Source organism: Phacochoerus africanus, chromosome 1 (genome assembly GCF_016906955.1).
Source record: "Phacochoerus africanus isolate WHEZ1 chromosome 1, ROS_Pafr_v1, whole genome shotgun sequence".
NCBI classification, from domain to species: domain Eukaryota; kingdom Metazoa; phylum Chordata; class Mammalia; order Artiodactyla; family Suidae; genus Phacochoerus; species Phacochoerus africanus.
Genome location: NC_062544.1, coordinates 194,577,639 through 194,601,627, shown reverse-complemented (window position 1 = coordinate 194,601,627; position 23,989 = coordinate 194,577,639). Strand labels below are relative to the sequence as shown.

At 33.4% G+C, this 23,989-nt stretch overlaps 1 protein-coding gene across 1 annotated transcript in view; it reads right to left on the bottom strand.

The window, feature by feature from the left end:
• Positions 1-14,948: 14,948 nt before the first annotated feature.
• The window catches only part of NAALADL2 (N-acetylated alpha-linked acidic dipeptidase like 2), a 967,277-nt gene continuing 958,236 nt past the window's right edge, over positions 14,949-23,989 (bottom strand). Inside the window, exon 14 of the mRNA XM_047786685.1 lies at positions 14,949-17,280. Coding sequence (XP_047642641.1) covers positions 17,082-17,280 — 199 coding nt within the window. The 3' untranslated portion in view covers positions 14,949-17,081. The remainder of the gene's footprint in view (positions 17,281-23,989) is intronic.

The following is a 23,989-nucleotide window of genomic DNA, read 5'->3' as shown; positions in this document are numbered from 1 at the left end:
TCTTTTGTGAGATATCTGCTTAAATTTTTGCCCACTGCTTTTAATTGTTGGTTATTATTGAGATATAAGAATTCCCTATATATTTTGTATAAATTCATCATCAGATATGCTTCACAAATAATTTCTCCCAATATTTGGCTTGCCTGTTTTTTTTTTAGTACCCTTTAAGGATCAATGTTTTAAGTGCTGGTAAGTCCAATTTATTTTTTGAATTTTGACTTGTGCTTTCTGTTTATATCAAATAAATCACTGCTTAAATTTAAGGTGACAGAGTTTTTCTCATGTTTTCTTATAATTTTATTCCTTATATTTTAGTCATTTCAAGTTATTCTTTGTATATTGTGTCAGATAAATGTGAAGGTTCACTTTTGTCAATCTGTACATTTTTCACTTCTGGTCTACTAATAAACTACATTGATTTTATTAATGTTAAAACATTTCTAAAATAATTCCCAGTTAATTTTGGCATATTATTTTAAAATATCACTGTATTTAATCTAAAGTATTTTAAATTATTTTGAATCTATATTATATAATTTACTTTTATGTAATATTTTTGTCTGTTTCGGTTATCAAGGCCATGTTAGCTTCATGAGTAAGAAAGTATTTCCTTCTTTGAAAGTATTCTGTCTAAAATTTGTATTTCTCCCTTAAATATTTTTTTAGAATTCACAAGTGAATCCATGTGGTCCTAGTGTTTTCCTTGTGAAAAATTTTAAACCAAAATTAATTATTATTAGTTATTAGGTTACTTGTTTTTCCTTGAGGGAAATAGGGCATTTTGCCTTGCAAAGAATGTTTCCATTTCATCTAGTTTTTCTAATTAATTGTCACAAAATTGTTCATAATATTTTTTTTCCTGTCTGTAGGAATGTAGGATTCACTTTTTTCATTTATAACATTGATAATTTGTGTCTTCATTCTCTTGTCCTAACTGGAAGATTACTAATATTTTAAAGAATATGATTCTGATATTGAATGCAATATTCCATAAATGTCAATTAGGTCAAGTTGGTACATTACTTCTTTAGAATTATTATTACTGTCATTGAATTACCCCTTTATCACTCTGAAATGTCTTTTTCATTATTTAAATACAGTTGATTTACAATAATATATTCATTTTAGGTATATAGTATAGTCATTCAATATTTTTATACATTGTACTCTCTTTAATGTTATTACAAAATAATGGGTATATTTCCCTGTGCTGTACAACATGTCTGTGTTGCTTAGTTATTGATACCTAGGGTTATGAGATTCATAAAAAGAAACTACTCTTTGGCTCCTCCACCTTTCTCTCTCCCCACTGGTATCAACCATTTTGGTTTCCATATCCCAGTCTGTTTCTGTTTTGCTATATATATTTGTCTTACTTTATAGATTCCACATGTAAGTAACAACACAGAGTATTTGTCTTTCTGACTTATTTCACTAAGCATAGTTATCTCTAGGTTAATCCATATTGAAATGACAGAATTTAATTCTTTTTTAGGTATGAATAATATCCCATTGTGTATATGTGTGTGTGTGTGTGTGTGTATGTATGTACATGTATGTATACATATATACATAGACATAGTAGGGTATTTATAGTGTTGCTAACAACATAGGGGTCCATATGTATTTCTGAATTATAATTTTGTCCAGATAGATGCACAGGAGTGGATTGCTATATCATATGGCAACTCAATTTTTAGCTTTATGAGAATCTCCATACTGTTCTCCATAGTGGCTGCACCAATTTCTATTCCCACCAACTTCGTAGCAGAGTTTTCCTTTCCTCCACACTCTCTCTATTATTTGCTATTTGCAGACTTTTTAGTGATGGCTATTTTGACTTGTGTGAGGCGGTACCTCATTGTAGTTTTGATTTACACTTCACTAATATTTAGCTTTATTGAGCATCTTTTCATGTGCCTGTTGTACATTTGTATGTCTTTGGAGAAATGTGTATTTATTTGTTCTGCCTGTTTTTTGATTGAACTGTTTGTTTTTTGTTACTGAGTTTTATGAGCTGTTTGTATACTTTGGAAATTAGGTCCTTGTCAGTCACATCGTTTGAAAATATTTTCTCCCAGTCCATAGGTTGACTTTTTATTTTGTTTATGATTTCCTTTTCTGCACAAAAATGTAAAAGTTTAGTTAAGTCCCATTTATTTATTTTTGCTTTTACCTCTATTGCCTTGGGGGACTGACCTAAGAAAATATTGATACAGTTTATATTTAAGAATAATTTGCCTAATCTCTTCAAGGAGTTTTTTGGTGTCATATTTAAATCTTTGAGCTATTCTGGGTTTATTTTTGTATATGGTATGAGGATATAGTTTAACCATATTGATTTACTTTTGCCCATTTTTAAGATTTGGTTGTTTGCATTTTTGATGTTGAGTTTTACTAGTTGTTTATATATTTTGGATATGAATTTGTCATAAGTCATATCATTTATGAATATTTTCCCCCATTCAATAGGTTGTCTTTTTATTTTGCTGATGATTTCCTTTGCTATGAAAAAGGTTATATATTTGTGTATGTCCCATTTGTGGGTTTTTAGATTTTTTGTTTTGTTTTGGTTTTGTTTTTTGTTTTTTTTGCTTTTGTTCTTTTGCCTTAGGAGAAAGATCCAAAAAAATTTAGCAATTTACCTCAGAGTATTCTGCCTTTCTTCAAGGAGTTTTTTGGTTTCATGTCTTAAATTTAAGGTCTTTAGTAGCTTTTGAGTTTATTTTTGCGTGTAATATGAGTTTATGTCCTCATCTCATTTTTTTATATGCAGCTGTCCAGTTTTCCCAGCATCATTTATTGAAGAGATTGCCTTTCCTCCATTTACGTTCTTGCCTCCTCTGTTGTAGATTAATTGAGCATAGATGTTGGTTTATTTCTGAGTTGTTTGTTCTGTTCCATTGATTTATGTATCTGTTTTGCTGACAGCACCACATTTTTTGATTACTGTAGCTTTGTAGTATAGTGTGAAGTCTAGGAGTGTGATACTTCCAGGTTTTTTTTTTTTTTTTATGAGGATTTATTTAGCAATTTGGGATCCTTTGTGATTCTTTGTATTTTAGGTTTATTTTTTCTAGTTATATGAGAGATGTAATGAGTAGGTTGAAAGGGGTTGCATTAAATCTACAGATTGTTTTGGGTAGTATCAACATGTTAACAATATCAATTCTCCCAATCTAAAAGCATGAGATTTTTTTCATTTCTTTTTATCCTCTTCAATTTCCTTCATTTATCTTTAATAATTTTCAGAGAACGGGTCTTTCACTAACTTAGTAAAGTTTATTCTTAGGTATTTTATTCTTCTTGGTATAATTTTAAATGAGATTTTTTCCTCTTTCTGGTAGTTCATTTTTAATGTATAGAAAAAATATAGATTTCTATATATCAATCTTGTATCTTGCAACTTTACTGAGTTCAAAGAATTTAGCCCTAATAGTTTTTTGGTGGAGGCTATAGAAATTTCTGTACATAGTATCATGCCATCTGCAAATAGCGACAAATTACTTCTTTACCGATTTGGATACTTTTTTTTTTTTTTTTTTCCTGGTTGCTCTGGCTGGGACTTCTAATTTTCTATTAGATAGAAGTGACAAGATTTGGCATCCTTGGCTTGTTCCTGACTTTAGAGGAAAGACCTTCAGCTTTACACTGTTGACTATGATGTGAGTTGTGACTTTATCACAAATAGCTTTTATTACCTTGACATATGTTCCCTCTGTACTAACTGTGATGAGTTTTCACCATGAATGGATGTTTAAATTTGTCATCCTTTTTCTAAATCTATTTTGATGATCATGTGATTTTTATCCTTCTTTTTGTTAATGTGTTGTATCACATTAATTTCTCTGTGAATATTGAACTATCCTTGAAACTCTGGAGAAAATCCCACTTGATCATAGGACATGATTGTTTCATGTACTGTTAAATTTGTTTTACTAATATTTTGTTGAAGATATTTACACCTATATTCATCAAAGGTAACAGCCTCTAATTTTCTTTTTTGGTAATGTAATTGTCTGATTTTTGGCTTCAGGGTAAGTGTGGCCTCATAGAATGAATTCAATAGCATACTGTCCCTTTCAGGCCTTCAGTTTTTGGAATAGTTTGAGAAGGATAGGTATTAAATATTCTTTATACATTTTTATAGAATTCTTAAATTCCTCTATGAAGCCATCCACTCCAGGAATTTTGTTTGTTAGTTTTTTAATTACAAATTCAATTTCATAACAAGTAATCAGTCTGTTCAGGTTGCCTGTTTCTTCCTGATTCAGTCACAGTATGTTGTATGTTGCTAGACATTTGTTCTAGGCTGTCCAGTTTGTTGACATATAACTGTAGTGTTCTCTTAAGATTGTTGTTACCTCTTTGGTGTTGCTTATTCTATGTCTTGAAATGTCTTTATTCATCATATGTTTTGCTCTAAAATCTATTTCACTTAAAAGAGTTATTTGAGCTTTCTTTGAACTTGTGCCATGTATATCTTTTTTTCACTCTTTTCATTTTAACTTATATGTGTTTACATATTTAAAGGTGGTTCTTGTATTCAACATATAAAGTTTGGTTTTGCTTATTGACCGATATGACAGTATTTGCCTTTGAGCGCTTTTGTTTATTTACATTCAACCAAACGATCGGGTTTTAGTATGCCATTTTGCTTTTACTTTTGTCTTTGTGCCATATTTATTCTCTTTGATACTGTCCCTTCTTTTGCTGCCAGATTTTGGATTGTTTGCTTATGCTTACGATTCTGTTTTATCTCCATACAGGTTTTTTAACCTACATCCTTTTTATTGTTGCTTCTTACAGAATTTTTAGTATCCATCTTTAACTTTACTTTATAGTCTAGCTTCAAATAATTTCACATGGATTGTAAGATTTTTTCCAAAGTATACCTCCATTCTCCCTCACACCTTGTGACAGAGTTTTTTTTTTTAATAGATTTTGCTTTGATATAAACTTCAGAATATATTGTTTATTACTTATAGAATAAGTAATGTAAAAAATAAAGAAGAGAAAAAATATTTGCTTTTACCTACTTATTCACAATTTTTGTCACATTCTGTTCCTTTGTGTAGATTAAGGTTCATTTGGTATCATTCCATCTCCCTAAAACCATTTTTTAAATCTTTTCTTAGGGTATACATCTACTGATAATTATTTTATCAGCTTTTTTGTTTGAAAATTTATTTTCATTTTTGTAATATATATTTTCTCAGTATAGAATTGTACGTTTACAAGCTTTTTATTTTTTTCTTTAAAAGTTTCTTTCTATACTTCAGAGATGCTGCTCCATTATCTTTTGTTTGGCATAAGTTTGGGATTAAGAGCTTCTGCAATACTTATTCTTGCAGTATGTCTTTTTATTTCTCCTACTGCTTTTAAGAATTGTTTCTGGAATTCCCGTCGTGGCTCAGTGGTTAACGAATCCGACTAGGAACCATGAGGTTGTGGGTTCGATCCCTGGCCTTGCTCAGTGGGTTAAGGATCCGGCATTGCCGTGAGCTGTGGTGTAGGTCGCAGATGTGGCTCGGATCCCATGTTGCTGTGGCTCTGGTGTAGGCCGGTGGCTACAGCTCTTATTAGACCCCTAGCCCGGGAACCTCCATGTGCCACAGGAGCGGCCCAAGAAGTGGCAAAAAGACAAAAAGACAAAAAAAAAGAATTGTTTCTTATTCATTTTTACCAATTTAATTATAATGTGTCAATATGTGTCCTATATTTATCCTATTCGTGGATTGTTTAGCTTTTTGAAAGTTTAGCTTATAATTTTCATTAAATTTGATAATTTTTATCATATTTGCTTATTTCTACAAACACCTCCACCAATTCCCTTTGTCTCTCTTCTCCTTCTGTACCACCAGTGGCAGGTTCTGCTATCTTAGATCACTTGATATTGACTCACAGGTCACTTTTGCGCTGTTTATTTTTCTCTTTCAGTCTTTGTTCTTTCTATTTTGAGTAGGTTGTATTGCAAGTTTTTAATTTCACTGATTTTTTTTTAGTGTATAATTTATTTTTAATCCTTTGAGTATATGCATGTGTGTATATGTTTGGACATATATGCATATTTTTATTTTCCAGTATTTCTAGAAGTTTTATTAGGTCTTTTTTTATAATTTCCATTTCTCTTCTCATAAATTTTATTTCCCTTTATATTTTTGGAGCATAAAGATATTATAATGACTCTTTTAATAGAGTTATCTGCTAATTCCCTAACTTCTGTTATTTCAAATTTCTTTCCATTGACTTTTGTTGTTGTTGTTGTTGCCTTTTAGGGCCATAGGAGCAGCATATGGAAGTTCCTAGACTAGGGGCTCAAATCAGAGCTACAGCTTCCAGCCTACACCACATCCACAGCAATGGGATCCAAGCCGTGTCTGTGAGCTACACCACAGCTTGTGGCAACACTGGATCCTTAACCCACTGAGCAAGGCCAGGGGTTGAACCTACATCCTCATGAATACTAGTTTGGTTTGTTACCACTGAGACACAATGTGAACACCCTCCATTGACTTTTTTTTTTTTTTTTGTCTCTTTAGGGCTTCACCCAGGGCATATGGAGGTTCCCAGGCTGGAGGTTGGGGTGAGGCCAGGGATTGAACTCACATCTTCATGGCTATTAGTTGGGTTTGTAACCCACTGAGCCACAATGGGAACTCCCCCAAATAGGTAATTCTTTATGAATGCAGGCATTGGTTATTTTATTTATAATTATTTTTGGACTTCCTGTATTGATATTCTTTTTTCTTCTCAACTATATATATTTTTTCTGAGAAAATGAATTCCTTACATTAATTTTGTGACCTATTTTATTTTTATAACTCTTTTTAAAGAAGTTTTGTTGTTTTTTATCATCTGCATTATATTTTATAAAAATAATATCTTCTGAAATTGTCATATACATTGACTAAAATTTGGGGATATCTCTTATTTTCCTGGAATTTGCTTATTTTCCCTTTTTCCTTAGGCATTTATTGATTTTTATTTTCAGTTATCTTTTAGGTTTCTTTTAACTGATTCTTTCTTCATCTATATCTAAAGATAAGGGGATAAAATATTGAGTATAGGCCTTTTGTGTGTACGCTATAAACAAGTTTGATTTTTTGCAAAAAAAAAAGTTTGAGATGATGTCATAAGATTTATTTGGGGGGAAAAGATGTCCATCATATGGGAATTGGGCACTGGGAGAGGAATTTTCTTATTGAAAGAATGAAAGCAGATTAAGACATGAGAAACCATGGCATGGATGGGGAAGTTCAGGCTCTTCAGTTTTGCTGGAGTATAAGACTGAGAGGAGAAGAGGCAAGCACTGAGGGAAGAGGTAGGAGTGGGAGTCAGCCATGAAGGATCTTGTATACCATCCTAAGACACTGGGTTTAATGCTGAAGATGATGGGAAACCACTGACTTCTATATCGTGATGGGAAATCTGTTCAGTATGTACTGTATGTAAGTTTGTCTCTATTTTATAATGTCAGGTGGCATCTAAACTAATAAATGCAGATGAAAGGTTGTTCTTCCCATGAAAAACCACTATATTAAAGCTAATCTTTCCTGAATCTGAGAAAAAAGAAGTAGACTTAAAACAGAAAATCTGGGAATGCTGTGTCTTTTGTCTCCAGTGTGACTTGCAAATACTGCTTTTTTTTTTTTTTTTTTTTCCCCCTAGAATGCCATTCTCCTTTTCTGCCTGAATGACTTCTGTTCATTCTTCAGGTTCAACTCAAATATTTCCTTCTCTGAAAAATCATTCTTGGCTTCTACAGGATTTAATTATTTTTACTCTCTGCTGCCTTATCACTTTATTTAGGCCTCCATTGTAAGACTCAAGGCTTTACTACAGCTATGTGTTTACATATATTCTCTCTCTTAGCTCTGCCCTGGAGCTACTCATTTTGTTGGTTATGAAGTAGTATAGGAAAGTCACTTCAAGTTATTTAATATATGTGATGTGGTTAGGTGAAATCCATAGATTCAGGGGAAAAAGACTCAAGGGATCTATATGTGTATGCATGAGTTAGGTGTGTTTGCTTATTTTTTCGAAGAAGAACATTTGGAGACTGCAGTAACCATGCTTTGCATAGGATTGGTCCCATACCCACCCATCTACTCCCTCCCCTATGATGCTTGGGCTGGGAGTAGAAACTCAAATTTCAGAGGCTCTCGTGCCAGCTGGAATCCAGTTTGATCTGCCAAGTAGAGGCACTCAGAAGAAAGTAAAAGTTGAAAATGTGTGGAAGATGTTTTTCATAATTTCAATAAGGGGGATAGAGGAAGCACAGGCTCCCAGACTTCTGATCAACCTTATGGTGTTTTTTTAAGCCCCATGAGCAGTGGTTCCACCAGGAGCAGCAACTAAGTTTCCAAGCATGTGAATAGGATATGGGCTCCTAGGCCATCTGTAGTTTTCCTTTTTCATCCTTCTCCTACCCTCAGGTCAGTGGCTATTTCCTGCAGTTACTGATCTCTGAGAAATCACATCTTCACCTTTTTGTTACACTATCCCACTTTCACTAATTTTATAATCATTTTCTTGTTTTAAAATCTCCTTTGCTGTAAATTCTTAGAATGTCCAGCGCAATACAGGAAAGAGACGTTGGCATTGAGTAGGATGGTGGCAGTAGAGATGGAGAAATCAGCAGGCTTGGGCTATGTTTGGTAGCAAAGACAAGGCAACTTGCTGATAGACTGGATATAGGGAGTGGGGGAAATGAAATGATCAAAAATTATTCCTATTTTTAGAGAATCTAGTGTAGTGACTAAAATAAGGAAGAATTGTAGAGGAGCAAGTTGGGCAAGAAATATAACTGCTGGAATTATCTCTGATGATTTAAGATGTCAAAGAATGCCTTGTAAGAATGTCATTGCTTTTATAAGCTTAGTACAGTAGAAAAAGGAGAGGGAAGGGCTAGGTTTATAAAATTGTGTCATTTAGAAAGGCAGATTAGGTTAGTGTTTTTAAGTCTGGACTCTAAGATCAGACAATCTTATTAGGAATTAGTTTTTTTTTTTAATTCAAAAAATTAGTAAGAATTCCATAACAAAGATACACATATCCACCACTCAGACTAATAAAGGAGGATGTAAAGAAATGAGAATAAAATCTTGAATTCCTTTTTATGTAAAAGAGAAATAAAACAAGGCAGTTAAATTGTACTCTGTACCCCTATCCTTACCACTTTTTTCCCCACCTACCAAGAATCAAATTAGGTATTTTTTCAGTCGGTATTTTTATACTTTGAATACATGTATCTTATTCGTATGTATACCCATGAATTATTAGATTTATTAAAATAATTTTATTATTACATTTTACTTCGTGGTTAGAATAATCACATAATTCTGCAGATTATACTCTCAAAAATTTGTGTGTGTATGTGTATACTTGGTGCAATGGTAAGCCCTCAGTCAATGTTAGCTATCATACAGCAAAGCTATTGGAGCAAAGAACACTCTGTTTTGGTATTAATGAACCTGAAGGAAGACATAGTGATGATGCAGACCTGAGCATATGATGTCTTTTAAGCTCTCTCTGCTCCATCAATATCTTTGAAATAAACTACACTATCTCTGAGTCTCTCTGAATCTAGTGTTGACATTAGTTAAACTGAAGTGCTATATTTTAGGACTGTAAAGTCCTAAAAAGAAAAAGTGTATTAATCATATTCATATTTCTAGCACTTAATACAGTACCAAAACTAGAATAAGCTCTTTGTAAATGTTTGCTGAATGAATAAATGAGTGAAACCTGCTACATCCTGCCAATGGAGATCCCTTTGTGCAATAAAGAACTGACAACATTTTTTAGAGCAAATTTGAAAAAACAAAATTTCTTAGCACTGGAGTTGTTACAAATGCTGTTACTTGATATTAGAACTTCCCACAGAGTACAAACCTAACGGGCTCAATATGAGTACTGCACATTTGAGAAGAGAATGGAAGGCAAAAAAATAAAAATATGATAAAAAGCCTTGTTCAGGCTTATTCCTGTTAGGGTGTGATACACAGTACATAAAGATAATTCATTAGTAATACATACTATTAAATAATTCATGTTACATATTTAAAATATTATGTATTTTATAAAAAACACAGGATAATTTTCACCTGTATTTAATTTTTTAAATGGACATTTAAATATCACCATTTTATTGTACATACACATTGCATTTATGAATCAGAAAGTATTCCTTAAAAGAAGCCTTCATTTCGCAGTACTATGTTTCCAATTATGTGCAAATATTTAAGCAACTAAAATATAAAATATTCACTCATATGCTTCATGGATATGATATCCCAATCCATTTTTCGTCACTCCAAATCACAGCATATTTTCCTAAGTAAGCTGTATATTGAGTCATGTGAATAATACATTAAAAGTTGCAAAATAAATTGCAATCACAATTGGCCTAAATATAGAAAGCACTAGATTCTTGATGGGTACCTACACATTATACAAATTAGAAATTCAACCTTATATAGCAATTAAGAAACCAGATACAAGCCTCTAAATCAGTCATTCAAAATCATTCACGACAAAGACACAATGAATATATTTCCAAATCACAGATAATCTAATTATTTCGAACAATATTCAACACTATAACAGTTCAGTGCAATTTAATAATTGTGACACCCCTTGAGAAATTTTGTTTTTTAGGCAAAGCAAATTTAATTGGAAAATTATGTTCCAAAGTTTATCCCAAGTTAATTTATGAATCTTCTGCTCATCACCATTCTTTATCTTAGGGATGTATTTTTTATTATAAAAATTATAAAACTGGGAACTTTTATTAAAAAATTTCATACATCTAAATATGAACTAAAATTTCATATATATCTAAATATCATATATCTAAATATATGAAATATTCATATCATATGATGCTGATATGGCTAAAAAAATGGTATATATTAAAATTCCAAACACACATGAAACTATTATCAATAATGTACTGATTTTTCTACATGTCTTCAAAAAACAAATTAGCCCTTCAAAGTGTCTTAGAAAGCTTTTATTCTTTTCTGAATATAATTCGGTTCATATTCTCCAAGTAGTAAGTTTGAATGTGTGGGATTTATTTGCCATAAAACCGTTCTGTGTGAAATGTAAATACTAAATTACCTAATAGAGTTCTATCTTAGCTTCTAAATGGAATTATTTATAACATCTTTGGAATATAATTATGTGAGCTACATTTAACCATCTGGGCATTTTGTTGCCTGCAGACAACTTGCAATAGTGTAGTAAAATATTTTGCTTCTTATTAAACAGATATGAGAAACCGGTCTTTATAGAATTATAGCATTTTCTCCGACTTTTAGAGGAAGGTGAAAGGGGTCTATATATTTGCACCAACTTGATATAAAGGTAAATAAAACATTGTTAATAATAAAACACTATCCCATATAATGAAAGCATGATTCAACAAAACTTAAAAAGGTAAAACACACTCCAAGGAGTGCCCATCTGTGTCAATATATTGAATAAAGTTTCTTTGAGGAAACTGGAGAGTTAATCTTACTGAGCAGGCCAGGTAGTTAAATAATTACACATTGTGATTGAAAAGTATATGTAGCTCTTTAAAATAGAGACTTTAACTCCACTCTCTAGCTAAGCGTCTGTTCAGATGCCAAGTTTGTACTTTAATTAGAACAAAAGACCAACATTAACTTTAATACAACATAATAATTCATAATAATGATTGTGTATTAATCTCTTGAGCTTGCTGGAATATAGCACATGACATATGGCATGGTACAAGCGCCTGTGTGGTCCTTTCGGGACTGAGGTGGTACATACTAATTAGACCCTGGAAAATAAAATTGGTTTCCTTCTGAGAAAAGCTACCTCAGCGCTTATTGGCACATGACATGAAAGGAATTAGAAGGAATACTGTTAGGTTCTCTCTACATTCATTAAAGCTTTGCCTGGATGTAGGTGTTGAATCAACTGCAGTTGATGGAGTTAATTCTTGATGGGTCCTGCTTAAGAAATTAGACTGGCTATGTATTTCTTTGGCCTCAATTTTTTTGATTTTGGCTAAAAACATCAAAATTACTGTTTTGGTTACAGAAAATTATGTCACTATATAATTCAGACACAAAATAATCTGACCAGAATACGTTAAGATGTGAAGCAGCTTTTTCTTGAATGCTACCTGAAAGGGTCTCAATGTAATCCTTTTGCCTTGTAAATTCAGATAAAATCTGAATATGAAACTATAAATGTATTTTAAGAAATATAGTATCTCATAATCAGCAAGTTTTCAAGATTCTTGGTGGTTCCAGGAATGCTAAAGGCAGGTACATCTGTGTATGCATCAGTGTATATTTTTGGAGGATAATGGAAAAGTATTATGGAAATAAAATTCTGGCTGATTAACGGATAAATGTATATTGAGATGAGTAGATCTTAAAATTCTCAGGGTGAAAACAAACAAAAAAACTCCTAATCCACTGCTAGAGTGTATCTAGAAAGAAAAAAAACAAAAACTTGAAGGGACCTGGTAGTGACCAAAAATGGCTACATTTTAAAATTTTCTTTTGCAACTTCTCTTTTAAATATACCTCACTTGAAATTCTAAACTGCAAACTCACTTAACTGAGAAGTATTTACACTTAATGGGATGTTTAAAACCCTGAGAATTTTAAGATCTTTTTGAATAGTAGATTCTAATAAGGCTTTTTTTAAGCAAGCAATTTATACTTAGGCAAGAAATGCAGATTCACTAGTGCTGATAGAATATTTTTTCGTTCAAAGATCACATTATTTTTTTTCTCCTGGGTTGTGTGCACGCTCCTAGACCAATTTCCCTTCTGCTCAACACAAGGAGTGGCAGTTTAAAATATAATTCCTTTCTATTGAGAGAATGTGTGGCTAAAGCACAGTTAAACAATCCAATAAGATGATAATGTGCTACTTTCAGAGAGAGTTTAATTTTTGGAGTAATTAATTATTCATATCACAAAATGTCTAATGAGAAAAATTTTGGCTAGATCTATGAACGATGAAAATAGAGTTTTTCATTTGCAGCAGAGATGCTGATTCCTCCCTGGACAAATGGTAATGTTACTTTATTTCTATAACCCCTATCTTTGCAATGGGGAAACCCACTGTATACTATATTTATCTAATTTTAAAAAGTCAATTAGTTATTCTGAGTTTTAAGGATGATATGAAACTATTTGTAGAGGCTACCACCTGTTCTTTTTATTTTTCCAGTGAAATTACACAGGTATTTTGAGGAGGAAATTGCAAGAGATGTAGCTTCTGGTCTGTTATCATTTTACATCTGGTTGTCATGATATTCTACAGTGGTGCCCTTACTCTTAATGTTTTTATAGATATCTTCTGGTTTATCTGTATATACACACCATTATTGAGGAGACAATCAGTAAGAGCAATTTGGTTTCTTCATACTCCTCCATTAAACTAGCAAAGTGGCTGATGATATAGTCTGATCAGTTGTGTGGAAATGCATTAAAAGTTTCAAATTATATCGCTTCTTATAACCAAAAGATTTTTAACTTCCTGTACCATCTAGCATGAAAAACACTGGTCTGGACCTCAGAGGGCCCAGCAGAGACACATATCTCAACAAATTTTATTAGCTGTGGAACTTTGGACAAATCATTCAACCAAGTTTCTTTATTTTTTAAAATGAGTTGTCATGAGGATTCAATTAGAACAAAGACATTAAAAAGTCTTTGTTAGTTGTATCTGTGTCCATTTTTGAAAGATGCAATGCTTACATACACTCCCTCTCTTTTTAATGGTGCCATTAATAGCACAGATGTACATATTGCTTATTACTTTGAGCCCTCAGTTTCTTTAGATATGTCATCAAGTAATGTTTTCTCAGGACCCAGGATTAATGCAGAGGAGGACATTCTTAAACTTCAGTGTGCATAAGGATTGTCTAGGAAATCTTGCTGAAGATGAAGATTCCTAGGTTTCCTTCCCCCAAATCTACATTGTGAGAAATACTTCTTTAGATTGCTGACTTCATATAGGGCTAAAATGTCCTTTCATAAAAGAATTTTCATTGCCCTCCTTCATGACCACTGGTGTTGTATACAGATTTTCACCATCCCCTGCAAGTACCTAGTCTTTGTGCTCTTTGCATAGAATCTCTGAGACAGTTTTGTTTTTGAGGTATAGTGAGAGAATGAACTGATCCTTAGTTTAAAAAGCAGTGAATCTAGTCCATACAGCATTTGGCAGAATGGCTGGTTACATAGACTGTAAGTGGAAAATATCATTTATAACCCTGTAACTCAGAACCAGAGCCAGATATACTACATGAGAAAGCAGAGAAGCTTAAATCCTAGCAGCATTCTTTCTATTTGAATATGTGACTCTACCCCATTTCTTAATCACTTTATCTTCAGTTACTCTATCTGATGAGGATGCTGATGCTTTCCTGGCCAAAGGTAACATTGTAGGTTTTAGTCCAGAATATCTTGGCTTCCTTTTGCCTCTGGAATCTGTGCTCTTCACAAAGGGCAGTATCCCATGGGAACCCCATGTGAGCACAAATTGCAATGGTGTACATCAGCCACCTTTTCTTGGGAGGATGGCCATTTATGATTCATTATGTCTTGGTATACTATGTATGAAGAATTGCGAGAAGTACCAGGCACCCACATAGCCCAGCAACAATGTAATCCTACTACCAATTCACCAAAAAGCACTTGTTATTAACTTGCATAGGATTTTATTTACTTGGATCTATTAGGGAAAATTAAAATGATACAAATTTGACAAGACCCTGAGGTAATCACCCCATAGCAGTAATGTTCCTAGCTCAGAGGTTTATTGCAATGACCTAGTACAGCATTTATAGAATTGGTGGGCATCTGTTTTAATTTTGTTTCTTTTCATAATCTCTTAAATAGATGAATAAAAATATGTTAAACTATGGTTATCTATTTTCAGTTTTCAAATAGCAAATACCCTATAATCTAGAAGAAAAACAAATTAGAGAATGTTGAGATTTTAAACTGTTCAATATGGTTTAGATAAGTATACAATCTTTAAACAAAAGTGCCCAAACAAGTATTTTGTGCACTCAATGCTTTGACAGATTAAGGAAGTGAGTTTAGTTAGGATTTTGTTCTAAAATGATGAACTTCCAAACCGATAATTATTTGTCTTTGTTTTAAATTTGACTCCAAATGAAGATCACACTGAACCTCGATTCAATATGTTAGATCCTTCGGTATAAAGGATTCTATTATTTGATCTGACATGTATCTATATGCGTATTCCTCCCATTTGTTTTCCGTGCAGCAAGAGGGCACTGATTTTGAGAAAGGCAGGAGCTTGGTTCTCAGCCCCTTCCTGTAGACACTCCTCAACATAGCAAATCTTTTCAGACAAGTACATTGGGTAAGAAATATACATTGCAAGATAGTTGCATTTCTTATGTAAAATATGTGCACACAGGCAATTCTGATGAAAATGGATTTCTGCTTGAATTATTTAGCTAAATGCTCTAATTCTCTTCTTTGTCTTAAGCATATAAACATTACTTATGGTAGGGAGAGCTGACCCTTATAAATCAATAAATTAATGCTGATTAATTCTTCCCCTTTAACTTTAGTTTTTCTTTAAACTAAGGTTAGGTTTATGTTCATTCATAAAAAGCAAAGATTCAGACCTATAGGCACTGTCTGTGAAGTCACTCTGGAGGTATCTGCTGGGGATGTGTGTTAGAGAAATGATTCACATGAAATATTCTGAGGTTATGTTTCCTAAGGGGAATTGCTTTATCCAATACCAAATCAATTTCTAAAGGTAAGCGAAAAGTTTAAACTGTCAACTAATAGAATACTGTGGTTTCGGGAAACAAGTCCATTCAATGACAGTGTCATATGAAAAGCCTCATTTTCAACATGAGAGAACTGAAGCATGACAAAGACATGCTCTTCTAGTAACAGCGTATTTTCTGCATAAAAGTAGAAGCATGAATATTTCTATGGTGTCATCTTATTCACAATTAAGAATGAAGAAGGGAAAAAATATCAAAAGTTTCTTCATAGATATAAGGAGGTTTTGTTGATCAAAACAACTATTTTGTTCATGATAAGTCCTTCTTGTTAGTGTCAGAAATAGGAATTTGATGCTTTTTAAGGTATTTTGGGTTTTCAAAGAGAAACTTTGCTACTTTCCTGTGGAAATTATATGGTATTCTGTGAAAACCGCCTTGCAGCAAGGAGTTTCAGACAAGATATACTAAAGAAGAGCAATGTGAGATGCTTTCATTTTAGAGTATATCTATTTCAGTGCTTCCAACGGAAACACAGGAAGAAAGAAATATTTTCTCCCTCATAAGACATACATCACTCCTGAAAATTTTACAAAATCAACTGAGACAAATTAGGGGTTTCAAAGCTAGTCACCTTATAAGTTCTTAGAAAAAAAATTTACATTTAAATTGCTCTGTGCAGCTACCTTGAGATTTTTCCCCTGGAATGTTTATGGCTCTTTTTTTTTTTTCATTAATACCTAAAAAAACACAATTTCATAACCAGTGTATTACTATATCTAGTTGTGTTACAAACAGGCACTTCATTTCACAAAATAGACACATTCAGAGTGGTTTTGGTCAACCAATCACTTGATCAGAATACCTGTTCTTCATATTGAATACTTAAAAGTGAAGTTAACCTGAAACCATATTCACTGTTGATTTCTATTATAGAAACTAGGTCATTAAAGCTCTAATCATTTCTGTTCCCACATGTTTTATCCATAGGAGCAGAAATTCTCCAGAATTTCTAGGAAAATTTTCCCCCAAATACTCTACATATAAAAATACAGCAGATTTCTTTTTCATAGATAAATCTTAGTATTATTTCAATAACTCACTTTTAGATCATTGGAAATGTAGATAAAAGAAAAATTGTGCAAAATGCTCTTTTTATATGTACATTAAAAAAATACAAAGAATAGCTTTATACTTCTATAAAAAGCTATTGGGGAGAAAAGTCTTCAATATCAGAAAATCTGGTCAGATTAGAGCTTTCACTTGAGGAACTGTAAACAAACTTTTTAAAATGCTGAGAGTTTTCTCAATTCTTTCCAACTAAGACACTCTCGAACACGTCAAGTCCTGCTTTGAAGTAAACCTGAGCGGCATTAATGCTGTTCAACACCTCTGACAGGGCTTCTTGAAGGGTCTCATTTGATTCAAGTGACTTGCAGTGTTCCCAGGCCTCCAGGAGTATTGAAAACTGGCTTGTCTTCCCATCGAGGTGGTACAGGATATTTCTAAAAAGTAATACAGAATGAGTACATGTTTTATGCACAATGCTATTTTCATATCAAACATTATAAAGAATAATTCCAAGAAATAGTGATGTTTTTAATAAATGAAAAAATTATAAAAATATAATACTATCTTTTTTTGACCTCTCTTGAATTAATGGATTTAGACATTGATCATCAAAAGTTTCATATAGTGATGAGAGAGAGAGAGAATCAGATAGTATGTACCTCCTGATGGAAATACACAATACTACTTATGAAATGGATTAGTTTTGTTAAAAAATTGAATCTGGAAGTTCCTGTAGTGGCACAACAAAAACAAATCCGACTAGGAACCATGAGGTTGTGGGCTCGATCCCTGGCCTTGCTCAGTGAGTTAAGGATCTGATGTTGCTGTGAACTGTGGTGTAGGTCGCAGACACATCTCGGATATGACGTTGCTGTGGCTCTGGTGCGGGCTGGCTGCTACAGCTTCGATTAGACCCCTAGCCTGGGAACCTCCATGGCCCTAAAAAAAAAAAAAGAATTGAATCTGTATATGATGGCGCTTCTAAATCTAATTTTTAAGAAATAGAAGAGATAGAAAAATCCAGTTTTTTTCAGCAAATAAATTCCCCTAAGAAATAGGTGAAGGAGGAATGTATAGACCAGGGTTTTTCAACCTTGCATTATTGACATTTGGGTGAGGGAATAATTCTTTACTGTGGCAGCTGTTCTATGCATTATAGGATGTTTAACAGTATTCCTGACTTCCACCCATTAGATACCAGTAGCACTCACCCTTTAGTTGTCTCAGTTAGTTTGTGTTGCTATAACAGAGTATCAAAGCCTGGGTGGCTTAAACAACAGACATGTATTTCTCATGGCTCTGAAGGCTAATTCCAAGATCAGGTGAGGGGCCTCTTTCTAGTTATGTGTTCATATGGCCCTGTGCATATACAAAGAAAGATCACATGTCTTCATTTCACAAGTTCTTTTGTCCCATCATGAGGGTCCCATCATGAGGGTCCCACCTGCATGACCTAATCTAACCTGGTTAAAGGCCCATCTCCATTTTAACACATGTATTTTGGGAGAACACAACCATTTGGTTGATAGCTTTTGAAAAAAACCAAGACTGCCCAAAGTGTCTCTTACCAGGCAAAATTGCCCCTGATTGCAAACTGCTACTTAAGACTAAAATAAACATCAACAAGTCACAAAGTATGGGCTCTATTAGGTCTTTACTCAAACAATTAAAAGAATGAATAGTACAAAATTGAATACTAATTAAGGATTTTTTTAAATTAAGAAATTGTTAACACTTTAGGTGTGATAGTGTTGTCACTGGTATGTTTTCAATGTCTCCTTATCTTATTTTACTAACTGATAGAGACACATTTTGTTAGCAAACTATGGATTATTGCATCATTTGCCTTATTCCTAACCCAAACTACCTGAAATGAGCTGAAATTTCATGGTCTAATAAGAGAGACAGACACATAAATAATTAAAATACAGTTGTCTAATTGTTATATTAGAAATGTAAGGTCTAATGATAACAGATGAAGAATTGCCACTGGAAAAATTTATAAGAGAATATTTCAAGTTCATCTTGAGGGATAATGGAAATTACCAGTGACAGGGGTATAGGAAAGTAACCAAGTTGGAAAGTAGAATCAGTGCCCTGTGTAGGAGGAACAGCATATGCAAAGGTATGAATTTATAGAACAGAGTGCTATTCTTAGTGGATCAGTGCCATTGTTCCTGTATGGCCAGAGTGGGCAGCTATAGGAGAAGAGCTGGTAGAGTAATCCATGGCCACATCATACAGGGCCTTCCCTATCAAGCTATTGCCCATTTTTATATATATATATATATATTTATAAAATTTATATATTTAGGAAAGTGATGAACATTTTAAAGCAAGAAAGAAAGGTAGATTTTATTTTGGAATAATTACTTTGGCTGTTATATAAAGCCTAGAGAACAATTTCGTCCAGATGAAAGGCGACAAAGATATGAGTTACACAATGAGAAGATGGAACAAGGGCCACAGTGCAATAATTAGTTAAATTATACTTAATCTCAGTTTTATATAGAGTTCTCAATCATTTTTTTCTATATCACTGAGGCTCCATTACTTCAGCCTCTGAGGAACTTCCCTCTCTACTCTGTGGTGGTGATGGGCACTGAAATCTACCTAATTGTCTGTGCCAGAACCCTGAAAGTCATCTCTTTTCCTTACATCCAACTAGTTTCTGAAGATACTTAACTTCTCCATCTTTTCAGCATCTTTTCTTCTCTGTTGTGGGACCTTGATCCCTCTATTTTTCAAGGATGCATTATGATAGCAATGTTTTGCATGTCAGGGAAATGTGTTACTTCCTTATCATGTTTAATTCAGTGTTGTGAACATAGGAGGTCTTCCATCACAGTGATTTGATTTACCTAAGTTTTTATCAGAGTTTGTTCAGTGCTGGAAATTTAGTGGACCCTCTGATGTCAGTGTTAAATACACCAATTCAGGTTACTTTGCATTTGTACATTAACAACTTAAACAGATATTATGTCTTTGGAGAAAAATTTAATTTGATAATAGTACATGTTGGCTGGCAGTGGGGCAGAAGATCCTTGAATTCAGAGGATATTTTTTTTCAAAACCTATTATTTGAAATGGGAACTATCCCTAATAATCCAGTATCCTTGATCTTCATGTCTATGAGTACACTTATGAATTACATAGAGTAGTGCAAGATACTCTTTATATTACAAATATTCTTGAATTCAGGTGTAAACTTTGTATTAAGAAATATATATTCCCTGAATATGGGAGGAAGAATAACATCTTCCAACTGGAGAGGCAAATGGGTCATGAGCAATGCTCTAACTATGAACTGTACTTTGAGAAAAATGTAGATCTACTTTTACAAGGAGACTTCTCCTCGAAATAGAGATTGCTTATGCATTTCTACAGCATTCTTAAAGTTAAAAAGATTTTCAGAAGTCACTGGACCATGTTAAAATAATCATAAAACAAATTATACACCTAGATATATGTATATAAATGTTTTAAGTGTAAAAGTTGTTTTTGGAGTTCCCGTCGTGGCGCAGTGGTTAATGAATCCGACTAGGAACCATGAGGTTGCGGGTTCCGTCCCTGCCCTTGCTCAGTGGGTTGACGATCCGGCGTTGCCGTGAGCTGTGGTGTAGGTTGCAGACGCAGCTCGGATCCCACGTTGCTGTGGCTCTGGCGTAGGCGGGTGGCTACAGCTCCGATTGGACCCCTAGCCTGGGAACCTCCATATGCCGCGGGAGTGGCCCAAGAAATAGCAACAACAACAACGACAACAAAAAAGACAAAAGACAAAAAAAAAAGTTGTTCTTATTATATCAAAATTACCTAAAATAGTGAGAATTAGAAAAACACCTAATATAAGTTTTCCTAAATAGTAGTTTTATTCCTTTTTTATTAAGACTGAGTATGTGTGTGGTGGAAGCATAAAGAAACAAATACAAAGAAACTTTTATACGGCCACCAAATTTTCTCCAGTGAAGATGAAACTGCCCCAGATAATCATATGTATTCTCCTACATAACACAAGCTGTACAAAAGTTACTTTTTTCATGTTAACATAATCTTTAGTTGTCATAAAAAAGGAGTGGGTTCTTAGTGCCAGCATACATAGCCAACATGTTTAAATTCACAGTGAACTATTTAGATAGGTAGGTAGGTAGGTAGGTAGATAGATAAAAATTGGTGTAATATTAAATGTAAAGGATAAAAATAGTATAAAATAGGAGTTCCCACTATGGTTCAGTGGTTTAAGGATCTGGCATTACTGCAGTCGTGCCATGGGTCATAGCTCTGTCTTGTATTCTATCCCTGGCCCAGGAACTTCCATATGCTGTGAGTATAGCCAAAAAAGAAAAGAAAAAAAAATATAAAATATATTTTCATTATTTAACTATTTAATAAAATATTCCTTCACAGTCAACTTATACTACTTTACCATTAAGACTAACTAAACAAATATAATAAAAATGTTTGATTATCTTGCATAATATTCATAGTTTTGGACTGTCTTCCTCTACTTTATCAGTTTAAAGTTTAGTTATAAGTCATTTCATAGCAACTATATTTCTAGAATTTAAGAGTGCAAAAATATTTTGCAAACGTAGTTTCAAAAGTTGTACCAAATATTTCCATTCCTTGAGGGCATATTGCTCAGTATGCTGACAAAGATATTATAGTCATTGTTACACAGAACTGTTCCTTAAATGAGTTGTACCAGTGCAATTAATAGATTATGGGAAGTATGTTTAATGATTTTGGAGCTGTTATAGTGACTTTTCCACATATTTAAAACCCACTGGCATGAAATATATTCCTATATACACATTCTCTGGTTGTTAAATTTTAAATATTATTAATATTCAATTTAATGATAAGGTGATATTAATAAAACATGCTCATAAAGGTTACCGGATTAATCCCTCAATGACAATTCATTTAAGCATGAGCACAGTCTCTAATATATTTATGCAAAACTTCAGCCATAACATGTATAAAGCATCTAAGAAGAGAGATAATATGGAAGAATAAAAATGCATTCTAGGAGTTCCCATCATGGCTCAGCGGAAATGAATCTGACTAGGAACCATCAGGTTGCAGGTTCGATCCCTGGCCTTGCTCAGTGGGTTAAGGATCTGTCATCGCCATGAGCTGTGGTGTAGGTAGCAGATGTGGCTTGGATCTGGCATTGCTGTGGCTCTGGCGTAGGCTGGTGGCTACAGCTCTGATTAGACCCCTAGCCTGGGAACCTCCATATGCTGCAGCTATGGCCCTCAAAAGACCAAAAAAAAAAAAAAAAAAAGAAAAAAGTGCATCCTAAAAAGAATAAATAGGTCTAAAGCACAAGACATACAATTACTGTTTGTTTTTTTAAAACTGGAAAGCAAACATATTTTTTAAAGACCAGTGCAATGGAATCTGCAGTGTGCCAACATTTGCTTTTTCTAACTAGTAAGCAACACAGTAATACTTTTATAATGACTGTAAACAAGCCATGTGCATACAAATGGATCCTTTTTTGGTTTGTTAAATTCTACAAGGAGCTAAACACATTTTCCATATGCTACATGATTCAAGTAGTAGTCTGTTGCAAGCTATTATGTAAGATAAACACTCATATCCATTTCTACCCAACTGGATACAAATCAGCTTAAAACTACAGATACTTAGATTCTGGTTGAAGTGAATAGGATTTTTTTCATCATAATCTAAGAGAGAGCCTTCATTTGTAGTAGTTGCTGGTACAACTTAAGTCAGTTGATCTTTATTATAATAGAATTTTTTACCTTGATAGATTGTTTTACCTTAAAAACAAATTGAGAATAACAAATATATCTTTAAATATTCATGAGAAGGATCATTTTTCCTACTGACTTTCCAAAGTACTTTGTCTTTTACTATTTTGTTTTTGTGTACTAAAAGCCATTCAGCGTCCTGCTTACAGAAAATAAATGTTAGTGTTTGGAGCCCTTTTCCAAAAAATATCATCATATTATTTTAGTTTAAAAATTTGAGTGAAGACAAAAATTATAAAAACGCAGCCACATTTTTATTTTGTCACATTTCCATATACTTTTTAGTATTCTGTCATTAACTGAGTATCCAGGATAATCACTCGGGAGCAAAACTATTACTTTACCACTTTTTTTTTTTTCTTTTTACAGCTGCACCTGTGGCATATGGAAGTTCCCAGGCTAGAGGTCTAATCAGAGCTGCAGCTGCTGGCCTATGCCACAGCCACAGCAATGATGGATCCGAGCCACATCTATGACCTAAGAGGCAGCTTACAGCAGTGCTGGATGCTTAACCCACTGAGCAAAGCCAGGCATTGAACCCACATCCTCATGGACACTGTCAGGTTCTTAAGCTGCCAAGCCATGATAGGAACTCCCTTTACCACTTTTTAATAAACAGATGATTCTTGCCTTTGAAAATATTTCAATTAGATCAATGTTTCTGATGGAAGCTTCTAAGCCAAAATATCTTTCTATTTCTATGTTATGTGACCAAAATTAAAGCTCATTTAAATGGAGTTAAAATATTTCAACAATGTATACTCTGTTGGAGGATTCAAATATGTCTCTCCTTCTCAGTGATAAAATCATATTTTTCAGATTAGGACAGACTTGGAATCGACCAATAGCCAGTCAAAAACACAGGTCTGGTAGGAAAATAGGGTGGAAAGAAGTGATGAAATACCCTTGAAGAGCTTCCATGTTGAGTCTGTTCTTTGTAACTGCAAAAATCACGTGCCTTAGTGAACAGTTCCTGCTCTTACACACACCTGCTTTAGTTCAATTCAGAAAAGTTTCCCGGCAAAAAGAACAGGCTGTGTTATTAATTCAATAAATCACCATCCTATTTGCATACACACAAAATGTATCTCATACAGCATGTTGAGACATCAGACCTAATTAAAATATTATTTAATTGAAATCATTTTAGTAGTTATCATGTTTAAAATAACATTAATTCCACCCTCATGCCTATCTTCTCTCATCTGTAACAATTTGGATCTTATAAATGTAGCACATACAGTCATCCTGACCCACACACAACACAAAGAGACTGCTAAAAGGAAAGTGTAATACATTATTGATGACACTAATGAAATTACAACACACATCACTCATTTTAATGGGTCTGTTTCAATGACAC